This window comes from Hyla sarda, assembly GCF_029499605.1.
Source record: "Hyla sarda isolate aHylSar1 chromosome 1 unlocalized genomic scaffold, aHylSar1.hap1 SUPER_1_unloc_3, whole genome shotgun sequence".
In the NCBI taxonomy this organism is placed as follows: Eukaryota; Metazoa; Chordata; class Amphibia; order Anura; family Hylidae; genus Hyla; species Hyla sarda.
This window is the reverse complement of record NW_026607589.1, coordinates 1,189,522-1,201,092: the sequence shown is the minus strand read 5'-3', so window position 1 is coordinate 1,201,092 and position 11,571 is coordinate 1,189,522. Positions and strand designations below refer to the sequence as shown.

At 50.4% G+C, this 11,571-nt stretch overlaps 1 protein-coding gene across 1 annotated transcript in view; it reads left to right on the top strand.

Moving 5' to 3' along the window:
- Nucleotides 1-2,643: 2,643 nt before the first annotated feature.
- Nucleotides 2,644-11,571, top strand: part of LOC130298178 (oocyte zinc finger protein XlCOF7.1-like) — a 78,844-nt gene continuing 69,916 nt past the window's right edge. Inside the window, 4 exon segments of the mRNA XM_056551089.1 lie at nt 2,644-2,794; nt 3,949-4,075; nt 4,161-4,225; nt 4,392-4,776. Of these exon segments, the coding sequence (XP_056407064.1) occupies nt 2,735-2,794; nt 3,949-4,075; nt 4,161-4,225; nt 4,392-4,776 (637 nt within the window). The 5' untranslated portion in view covers nt 2,644-2,734.

Genomic DNA, 11,571 nt, shown 5'->3' with positions numbered 1-11,571 from the left:
TCGTAGCCTCCAAAAGAAGTGTCCGATACCGGAGGAAGAAGACTGATCAGGTGACAGGATGGGCGGGGAGGTGACCTGCAGCCCTTCACCATCCAGACATCCCCTGGGGGGCAGTATAGGCAGGAGATCAGGTAAATGAGTGCTGGCCGGCACAGAGCTTCCACAGAGCTTTGATTGTGAGAGCTAAAGGGTTAATGATGATGACCAACACTAGTGGTGAGTGCTGGCTGCTTATAGCTCCTGAGCTCACCTCAAAGTCCCATAGAGGGTGCAGAGTGTTATTATATACTGTGTCCTTAAGGGGTTAATAATAAACATCCCCAATAATCCTGATCTGATGGTGACCGCACACACATACCTGTATCTGTAGAGGAGCCGTGTGCTTACAGGACCTGCGATGATGTCACGGTCATGTGATCAGTCACATGGAGGAGGAGGAGTCACATGATCGCGGGCTGCTGCTCTAGGCTCATCTGCTCCGTGTAAACAGGACTCTGCAGTCACATGACCATCATCACAGGTCCTTCAGTCACAATCTCTTCTATCCTGCACTGCTGAGCTCCGCCCACTCCTGTCACATGATCCTCCCCACAGGTCCTTCCGCCACAGTCACATCTATACTGCTAAACTTTACCCCCAAACGTACCGGTCACATGATTGTGACATCATCACAGGTCCTACACCTCCTGCATGTAGCAGATACAGAGCAGGTCCTGGTGGGGCAGTCACTGCTGTTGTGTTGTGTCTGGAGATCTCTCAGAGCAGCAGCCCCTGATCATGTGACTCCTCCTCCATGTGACTGATCACATGACGGTGACATCATCGCAGGTCCTGTAAGCACACGGCTCCTCTACAGATACAGGTATGTGTGTGCGGTCACCATCAGATCAGGATTATTGGGGATGTTTATTATTAACCCTTAAGGAGACGATGTATATTTACATTCTGTGCCCCATATGGGACTTTGAGGTGAGCTCAGGAGCTATAAGCAGCCAGGACTCACCACTAATGACGCTCATCGCCATTAACCCTTTAGATTCCATGATCAAAGTCGATTGCAGGATCTAAAATGAGTAAAATGCAGTTGTTGGGGGGCGGAGTCTAGATCAGCTGAGATGACGGCCGGAGGGCCCCTTACCGTGCTCTGTGCTCAGTTCGGTGCTCTAAGTATACAGACACCTCCACAGCCTGTATAAGCCGAGCACCGATAACACTGATCACTATGGCAGAGCGTTATTCAGGGTTTGTAATAGAAGCCCCTCCCCTAATAAGTTTATATCCCATTTTTGTAATAAAATAATGTAGGTGGGCGTGGCTTAGACATGGCGCTGTGCGGTTGTTTTTCTAGGGAGTGCCGTGCCGACCAGCGGTTGTTTGCCTGATTTCCTGCCTATACTGCCCCCCAGGGGATGTCTGGATGGTGAAGGTATCAGGTCACTTACCCGCCCATCCTGTCACCTGGTCAGTCTCTTTTCTCCTGGTATCAGCCACTTCTTCCATACAGGACTATGTAAGCATCAGGTTTTTTAAGTTTCTCCTGCGCCCCTATTATTACTTAAGACAGTGTTTCCAATCCAGCGTGCCTCCAGCTGTTGTAACACTACAACTCCCAGCATCCCCTGACAGCCAAATGCTGTAACAGCTGGAGGCACCCTGCTTGGGAAACACTGACTCCGGTGGTGGCCCAGACCCTGCGTGTGTAACGGTATATGATGCTCGGCCTCTGCTGCAGGTAATAGCAGGTTCTTCCGGGGGGACATATCACAATTCACATAAAATCCTGATGTAATTGTGATGTATATTGTGCCCCCTAGTGGACACATTTCACTATTCTTCATTGGACAATGTCATATTGAATCCCTCTATTCTTCTCCCTGCTCTGATGAAGACGTTCTGAATACACCGCAGCCTCAGAGATTAGGAGAAATGGATTCACAACGTCTTCAGCAGAGCAGGGAGAGCGACCTCAGAAGACCTGGAGGACCAGAGCGCCACCACTGGACGGGACAGGGGAGTGCGCTCTAGTCTCTTATTTTACAGCCCTCGGACAATGGATTTTGTTTTATAGAGAAATCTGAAAACTCCTATAATGTCTCCTCAGATGTTTCCCCAGATTATCTCCAGGAAATGGATTTTATTTCTCCATAGAATCTGGTGCGGTTTATCATCATCTCCTCTTCTTCCCTTCAGGTTTCTCCAATCCAGGATCCTCTGCTGATATCTTCTATATAAGAGAATTCTGCTGGATGATCCATCAACCATGGAGAGAGACAGGAACAAGATGGCCGACAGGATCATAAACCTCACCCTACAGATACTCTTCCGGCTTACTGGAGAGGTGAGGGATTCTGGGAGTGATGTCACATGACCTCATTCTTATCTATGTAATAACAGATGGATATGACTGGAGAGGTGAGGGATTCTGGGAGTGATGTCACATGATCTCATTCTTACCTATGTAATAACAGATGGATATGACTGGAGAGGTGAGGGATTCTGGGAGTGATGTCACATGACCTCATTCTTATCTATGTAATAACAGATGGATATGACTGGAGAGGTGAGGGATTCTAGGAATGTATTTAGTGATATTAATTTGTCTCTCCATACACAGGATTACACGGTAGTGAAGAAGTCCTCTAGTGGGCGCTGTCAGGCCCCTGTGTGTGAAGGATGGGGAAGAACCCTGAGCCAAATCCCGGGGCCCCCACCTCACTCCCTGATACATGAGGAAATGGATGAACGGAAGATCCGAGAACTCATCAACAAGATGATGGAGCTGCTGACTGGAGAGGTGACCCTGCTGGGACATTATACAGTAATGGAGGGGTCTGGTGATGACTGGAGAGGTGACACTGCTGGGACATTATACAGTAATGGAGGGGTCTGGTGATGACTGGAGAGGTGACACTGCTGGGACATTATACAGTAATGGAGGGGTCTGGTGATGACTGGAGAGGTGACACTGCTGGGACATTATACAGTAATGGAGGGGTCTGGTGATGACTGGAGAGGTGACACTGCTGTGAATACTGGGGCATTATACAGTAATGGAGGGGTCTGGTGATGACTGGAGAGGTGATACTGCTGGGACATTATACAGTAATGGAGGGGTCTGGTGATGACTGGAGAGGTGACACTGCTGGGAATGCTGGGGCATTATACAGTAATGGAGGGGTCTGGTGATGACTGGAGAGGTGACACTGCTGGGAATGCTGGGACATTATACAGTAATGGAGGGGTCTGGTGATGACTGGAGAGGTGACACTGCTGGGACATTATACAGTAATGGAGGGGTCTGGTGATGACTGGAGAGGTGACACTGCTGGGACATTATACAGTAATGGAGGGGTCTGGTGATGACTGGAGAGGTGACACTGCTGGGACATTATACAGTAATGGAGGGGTCTGGTGATGAATGGAGAGGTGACACTGCTGGGACATTATACAGTAATGGAGGGGTCTGGTGATGACTGGAGAGGTTACACTGCTGGGACATTATACAGTAATGGAGGGGTCTGGTGATGACTGGAGAGGTGACACTGCTGGGACATTATACAGTAATGGAGGGGTCTGGTGATGACTGGAGAGGTGACACTGCTGGGACATTATACAGTAATGGAGGGGTTTGGTGATGACTGGAGAGGTGACACTGCTGGGACATTATACAGTAATGGAGGGGTCTGGTGATGACTGGAGAGGTGACACTGCTGGGACATTATACAGTAATGGAGGAGTCTGGTGATGACTGGAGAGGTGACACTGCTGGGACATTATACAGTAATGGAGGGGTCTGGTGATGACTGGAGAGGTGACACTGCTGGGACATTATACAGTAATGGAGGGGTCTGGTGATGACTGGAGAGGTGACACTGCTGGGAATGCTGGGACATTATACAGTAACACCACTGGAGGGGTCGGGGTGATGACTGTATCATTGTGTGTCAGGTTCCTATAAGGTGTCAGGACGTGGCGGTCTATTTCTCCATGGAGGAGTGGGAGTATGTAGAAGGACACAAGGATCAGTACAAGGATCAGGTCATGATGGAGGATCAGCAGCCCCTCACATCACCAGGTAATAGACATGACTATATACACACACGTCCTCTCATTATTTGTATGTAAAGAATGAATTCAGTCTCTGTATGTGTTCCCTACAGTCAGATCCAGTAAGAGAACAGCACCAGAGAGGTGTCCCCGTCCTCTTCTTCCACAGGATGATCAGGTAGATGGAGATATTCCCTATGATCTGTAGAAGGGCTGTGAAGCTCTTGTGGTCAGTCCCCTCACCCTCCATGACTCCTCATCTCCTGCTCATCTATAACATCCCACGTGACTTCTCCTACTGTCTGATGACTTTTACTATATTTCTTCCACATCTTATGAATCAGGGAGAAGATCGGAACAATATTAATGCTCCAGAGACAGATGTGAACGGTGATAAGCAGTATAAGGAGAACATTCCTACAGAGAAAGATCTGATCTATATTAATGCTACAGACATAAAGAAAGAAGAAGAAGAAACATATGTGAGCGATGAGGAGCAGTATAAGGAGGACATTCCTACAGAGAAAGATCTGATCTATATTAATGCTACAGACATAAAGGAGGAAGAAGAGACAGATGTGAGCGGTGATGAGCAGTATATGGAGGACATTCCTACAAGGAAAAATCTGATCTATAGTAATACTACAGACTTAAGGGAAAAAGAAGAAGAGACAGATATGAGCAGTGATGAGCAGTATAAGGAGGACATTCCTACAGGTAATCACCCAGGTGAATAGTAACGTCACAGATTCTGCTCTGTCACCGAATGTAATACGGCATTTTTTTAAAGGGGTACTCCGATGAAAAACTATTTTTTAATCAACTGGTGCTAAGTTATAAGTTAGAATTGTAAATTACTTCTATTTATAAATAGTTATCCTTCCAGTACTAATCAGCTGCTGTATGCTCCAGGGGAAGTTGTGTAGTAATTTCCAGTTTGACCACACTGCTCTCCGCTGCCACCTCTGTCCATGTCAGCAACTGTCCAGAGCAGGAGAGATTAGATAGATAGATGTGGCAGAGAACCAAGCCATAGAGGAGGATGTTACAGATGGACTGTCCCAGGGGTTCATCCAAAATCTAGTTGAGGCCCCTGGGATTGGTGAGTTGAGGCCCCTGGGATTGGTGAGTTGAGGCCCCTGGGATTGGTGAGTTGGGGCCCCTGGGATTGGTGAGTTGGGGCCCCTGGGATTGGTGAGTTGGGGCCCCTCGGATTGGTGAGTTGAGGCCCCTGGGATTGATGAGTTGGGGCCCCTGGGATTGGTGAGTTGGGGCCCCTGGGATTGGTGAGTTGGGGCCCCTGGGATTGGTGAGTTGGGGCCCCTGGGATTGGTGAGTTGGGGCCCCTGGGATTGGTGAGTTGAGGCCCCTGGGATTGGTGAGTTGAGGCCCCTGGGATTGGTGAGTTGAGGCCCCTGGGATTGGTGAGTTGAGGCCCCTGGGATTGGTGAGTTGAGGCCCCTGGGATTGGTGAGTTGAGGCCCCTGGGATTGGTGAGTTGAGGCCCCTGGGATTGGTGAGTTGAGACCCTGTATCAATCGCAGGGGCCACAATCACATTACAGTCTTATCCAAAGTAACTTATAGAGAATCTGACCCCTTGTTCTCCACACTAAAGCCAATATACGGGGTTATAGTGGGGTAAACAGCTTTACAAAGAGGGGTCACTTACTCACACCCGTTTAGTATATGCAGAGTTCCGGCGCTGTAATCTTTAGCTGCATTGCTACGTTGTGAGAGATTGTTCTGTATTACAAACTGGAGAAATGTGAATTCCACGAAGGTCACAAACGTTTTCCACCCTGAAAGCTGCCGTCACCACAGCTCCCATCCTGGGTCATCACAACCCAGCTTTCCCATTCATACGATGCGTCTGAGACAGAATAGGTGTCTCACCTTCCTACCCCAGAGAGACCATTTTATCCTTATAGCTTTATTACCAGGAAACTTTCCTCAGTGGCCATCATTTGTCCCTCAAGGAGTGGCCGCACTTGTCTGTGGGTACTACCGGACCTATTCTAATTCTTATGGACCACAAACACTTCATTTACCTCCCTGCGGCCAAATGTTTATCTCTAGGACAGGCTAGGTGGCCTCTCTTCTTCTTCTCCCCATTTTATTATGTGTCTCCTTTCTTCTTGGCACTAAGAACACTAAGGCCGGGTTCAAATGGCTGAAAATGTGCGGAATGAACACCCAGAAATCATGGACGGACATTCCGCAGATTTAAATGATCCGATGCAATCACTACACCTCACTACACCTTGCCGGGGTCGGATTATGAGGTCTGCAGTATCCTTGACTCCCATATGTCCAGGGGCGGCCTCCAGTATCTAATCCACTGGAAAGGCTATGGAGCAGAGGAACGGTCCTGGGTTCCAGCTACAGATGTACGTTCTCCTGCCCTTCTCCGTGCCTTTCATGCTTAATCCCTTCACAAATCTGTTGCTCCCCTATCTGGAGGGTTTGTTTAGAGGTGGGTACTGTGAGGGCTCTTGTCTTGCCTTTGCTCCACTTCTGGTTTCTCAGACAACAAAATCTTAGCTGATATTAATGAGCACCTCTTTATTTCCCTGGCTACCTTTCAATCAGCCATTCTCTTCCCTGCTGGGTCCTGGCTATTTAACAGCAACAGTTCAAAGACCACGCAAGGGCAGAGGCAGTCTGATCTCCAAGCGCATTACTGTTGTTCCTGATTGTGATTCCATGTATGACCCTGGCCTGGCTGACATCCACTCTGGTTCCCAATCCTGGTTCTGACTTTTGGGTGTCCTGACCGGCTATTCCTGAGTACCAGCTTTGGTTTCTGACCCTGGCTGTGTGTTTGACCTGGTTTTCGCTATAGTTTATTTTTGTATTTTTTATTATTTTGACCTCATAAAGATGCAGCCAATTTTCATTTTTTGCGATCCCTCCACCCATTGAAGCAGACAGGCTCCCTGTCATCAGCTGACTAGTGATGTCAGGTCTCGGCCGCATTGCAACCTGGGAAAAATCCGAGACAACAGTCATTTTGTATGCTGTTAAAAATAAATATTGGGGTGAAAATCACAGAAGAATTGTGAGAAAACAGTCACACACAGGTACAGACACTATATTATGTACTACACTAACTTTACAGCCCCTGTAGCATAGGAAAAAACAATTCCTGGAATACCCCTTTAAGGCTGTGTTCATACATTGCATTTTTGCCATCATTTTCCAAAATTGCTTTAAAATTATTCTTTTCCCATAGTTGCGCAAATTGCCCAAAAAAAGAGGTAACCTTGGAAACTGTCACGATGCCGGCTGGCAGGTAGTGGATCCTCTGTGCCAGAGAGGGATGGAGAGGACCGCGCTAGTGGACCGGTTCTAAGCCACTACAGGTTTTCACCAGAGCCCGCCGCAAAGCGGGATGGTCTTGCTGCGGCGGTAGTGACCAGGTCGTATCCACTAGCAACGGCTTACCTCTCTGGCTGCTGAAGATGCTGAAGATAGGCGCGGTACAAGGGAGTAGGCAGAAGCAAGGTCGGACGTAGCAGAAGGTCGGGGGCAGGCGGCAAGGATCGTAGTCAGGGGCAACGGCAGGAGGTCAGGAACACGGACTAGGAACAGACAAGGGAACGCTTTCACTAGGCACTAAGGCAACAAGATCCGGCAAGGGAGTGCAGGGGAAGTGAGGTGATATAGGGAAGTGCACAGGTGGGAGCCAATTAAGCTAATTGGAAGATTGGGCCAGGCACCATCATTGGTGCACTGGCCCTTTAAATCGCAGAGACCCGGCGCGCGCGCGCCCTAGGGAGCGGGGCCGCGCGCGCCGGGACAGGACCGAGGGAGAGCGAGTCAGGTACGGGGGCCGGGGTGCGCATCGCGAGCGGGCGCTATCCGCCTCGCGAATCGCATCCCGGCTGAAGGCGGGACCGCAGCGCACCCGGTCAGTGGATCTGACCGGGGCGCTGCAACAACGAAGATGAGGCGAGCGCTCCGGGGAGGAACGGGGACCCGGAGCGCTCGGCGTAACAGTACCCCCCCCCTTGGGTCTCCCCCTCTTCTTGGGGCCAAAGAACCTGAGGAAAAAAAATTCAATTTTTCCGTGATGAGGTCCGATGCAAATTAGGAGGGGTTCTGTGTGGAAACGTACGAGACAGTCCAATCTTTTATTGTAAAAACAATAGATGTAGAGGGGTCTGGCGAGACTGGTCACAGGAACGTAGAACCTGTTGATGAGAGAGGCCAAAAAAAATTTTCCTGCAGATCCGGAATCCAAGAAGAGCATAGTAGAGAAGGAGAAGGTAGAGGCAGATATCCGCACAGGCACAGTAAGGCGTGGAGAAGCAGAGTTGACATCAAGAACTGTGTCACCTTTGTGCGGAGTCAGCGTACGTCTTTCCAGGCGGGGAGGACGGATAGGACAATCCTTCAGGAAGTGTTCGGTACCGGCATAGTACAGGCAAAGATTCTCCATGCGGCGTCGTGTCCTCTCTTGAGGTGTCAAGCGAGACCGGTCAACTTGCATAGCCTCCGCGGCGGGAAGCACAGGAACAGATTGCAGAGGACCAGAGGAGAGAGGAGCCGGGGAGAAAAAACGCTTCGTGCGAACAAAGTCCATATCCAGGCGGAGCTCCAGACGCCATCCGGAAGAACGCATGTCAATGCGAGTGGCTAGATGAATGAGTTCATGTAGGTCAGCAGGAGTCTCTCGTGCGGCCAGAACATCTTTAATGTTGCTGGATAGGCCTTTTTTAAAGGTCGCGCAGAGAACCTCACTATTCCAGGACAACTCGTAAGCAAGAGCACGGAACTGAATGGCGTACTCGCCAACGGAAGAAACACCCTGGGCCAGGTTCAGCAGGGCAATCTCGGCTGAAGAAGCTCGGGCAGGTTCCTCAAAGACACTTCGAATTTCCGAGAAGAAGGAGTGTACAGAGGCAGTGACGGGGTCATTGCGGTCCCAGAGCGGTGCGGCCCATGACAGGGCTTTTCCAGACAGAAGGCAGAACACGAAAGCCACCTTAGACCTTTCAGTAGGAAACTGGTCCGACATCATCTCCAAGTGCTGGGAACATTGCGAAAGAAAGCCACGGCAATACTTAGAGTCCCCATCAAATTTGTCCGGCAAGGACAGGCAGAGGCTAGGAGTGGCCACTCGCTGCGGAGGAGGTGCAGGAGCTGGCGGAGGAGAAGATTGCTGGAGAAGTTGCGACTGAAGTTGGTGCGAAATGGTGGACATTTCCGACAGCTGACGGGTTAGAAGGGCGATCTGTCGGGCTTGCTGGGCGGCCACCGTGGTTAGGTCAGCGACAACTGACAGAGGAACTTCAGCGGGATCCATGGCCGGATCTACTGTCACGATGCCGGCTGGCAGGTAGTGGATCCTCTGTGCCAGAGAGGGATGGAGAGGACCGCGCTAGTGGACCGGTTCTAAGCCACTACAGGTTTTCACCAGAGCCCGCCGCAAAGCGGGATGGTCTTGCTGCGGCGGTAGTGACCAGGTCGTATCCACTAGCAACGGCTTACCTCTCTGGCTGCTGAAGATGCTGAAGATAGGCGCGGTACAAGGGAGTAGACAGAAGCAAGGTCGGACGTAGCAGAAGGTCGGGGGCAGGCGGCAAGGATCGTAGTCAGGGGCAACGGCAGGAGGTCAGGAACACGGACTAGGAACAGACAAGGGAACGCTTTCACTAGGCACTAAGGCAACAAGATCCGGCAAGGGAGTGCAGGGGAAGTGAGGTGATATAGGGAAGTGCACAGGTGGGAGCCAATTAAGCTAATTGGAAGATTGGGCCAGGCACCATCATTGGTGCACTGGCCCTTTAAATCGCAGAGACCCGGCGCGCGCGCGCCCTAGGGAGCGGGGCCGCGCGCGCCGGGACAGGACCGAGGGAGAGCGAGTCAGGTACGGGGGCCGGGGTGCGCATCGCGAGCGGGCGCTATCCGCCTCGCGAATCGCATCCCGGCTGAAGGCGGGACCGCAGCGCACCCGGTCAGTGGATCTGACCGGGGCGCTGCAACAACGAAGATGAGGCGAGCGCTCCGGGGAGGAACGGGGACCCGGAGCGCTCGGCGTAACAGAAACGTGTGAACTCGTCTGAAGACTTCAAATCTTCAGAAAACAACTGAAGATTACATTTTGGGAATATTTATCTAAAAAACACTCACCTTGAATAAGAAAGTGCCCTGATAAGTTCCATAAGGTATGGGGGGGCCGGGGTGGTTCTCCCTCGGCTTTCACCTCTTTTCTGTCCTCCGCACTCTTGGCTCCTCCTTTTAACCCTTTCCTCTTCTGTCTTTCTCCTTCCTTTCTTCCTTTTCTGGTGGGTAGTGTGGGGGGTCCCTCTGCTCCAGTCAGGGAATTCTTTTCTGCTCAGTCTAGGGTCCTACCCTATCCGTGGTGGCTCAGGAGGCGTTACCTGTTCAAGTTTAAAGTGTTACTCCGCCCACAGACATCTTATCCCCATCTTATAAGGGGATAAGATGCCTGATTGTGGGGGTCCCGCCGCTGGGACCCCCTGCGATCTGCGTGCAGCACCAGGCATTCTAAACAGTATGTTTAGAACGCTGGGATTGGGTGGCCCGAGATGAGAGCTCATGCCACGCCCCCTCGCTACGCCATGTCACGCCCGCTCCCATAGACATAAATCATAATCACAACCACTGCCACCCAAACCAAGCATTCTGAAAACAAACTTTCTGCCTGGAGATCGAGGAGGGTCCCAGTTGCAGGACCCCCGTGATCAAACATCTTATCCACTATCCTTTTTTGTTGTTATTGTTTTTAAAAAGTGGTAAAACGTAACAGAAACTATTCACATTAGATATCGCTGTGATTGTATGGACCTGACTTATATTTAATGCACAGGTAATACAATGTAAGATCGGTCCCACAAAAAAACAAGCTCTAAAACCCAGTGTAGATGGAAAAATAAAAGAGTGATGGCTATAAGGAGAGGAGGAAAAAAACACAAAAGCTTAAAGGAGAAGTCCCATGTAGAAAAATGCAGAAGAAAAAGTTCTATCACTTTGTAAATCACTGACTTCACCCACCTTGTATATAAAACCTGTTTTTCTAGCTTCTTTGTTCAGAGAGGAAGTTCAGCAGCTCCCTGTTCTGATGACTTGCGACCCCCCATTGAGCTGCATTATGCTGGGGGCCGTGATGTCACAATTTCCCATAGTTCTGCAGCTTAGCCAGCTCTGTGCACGGCAAGGGCACCTCCCATGTGCAGCTTCAGCCAATCATAGAAGCCCCAGTGAGCTGAGCTCACGTGTCTTCATCTCCTCGGTAGGGAAGCATCTGACAGCCAGCTCAGTGTTTATAACAGCAAGAACGATGTCCCAATGTCCCGAGAAGAAGCAGAGGGGGAGGGGGAGATCCCTGCTATCCCCTGCACTGATCACAATCTGACAGCAGGTCAGTCTGAAAGAACAATGTCCTAAGAATAGAAGCAGGGGGAGGGGAAACACTGAGCCTGCTGTTAGGAAAGTGATCAGTGTCTAGGTCAGTGTAGCCCAACCAGGGTGCCTCCAGCTGTTGCAAAACTAAAAC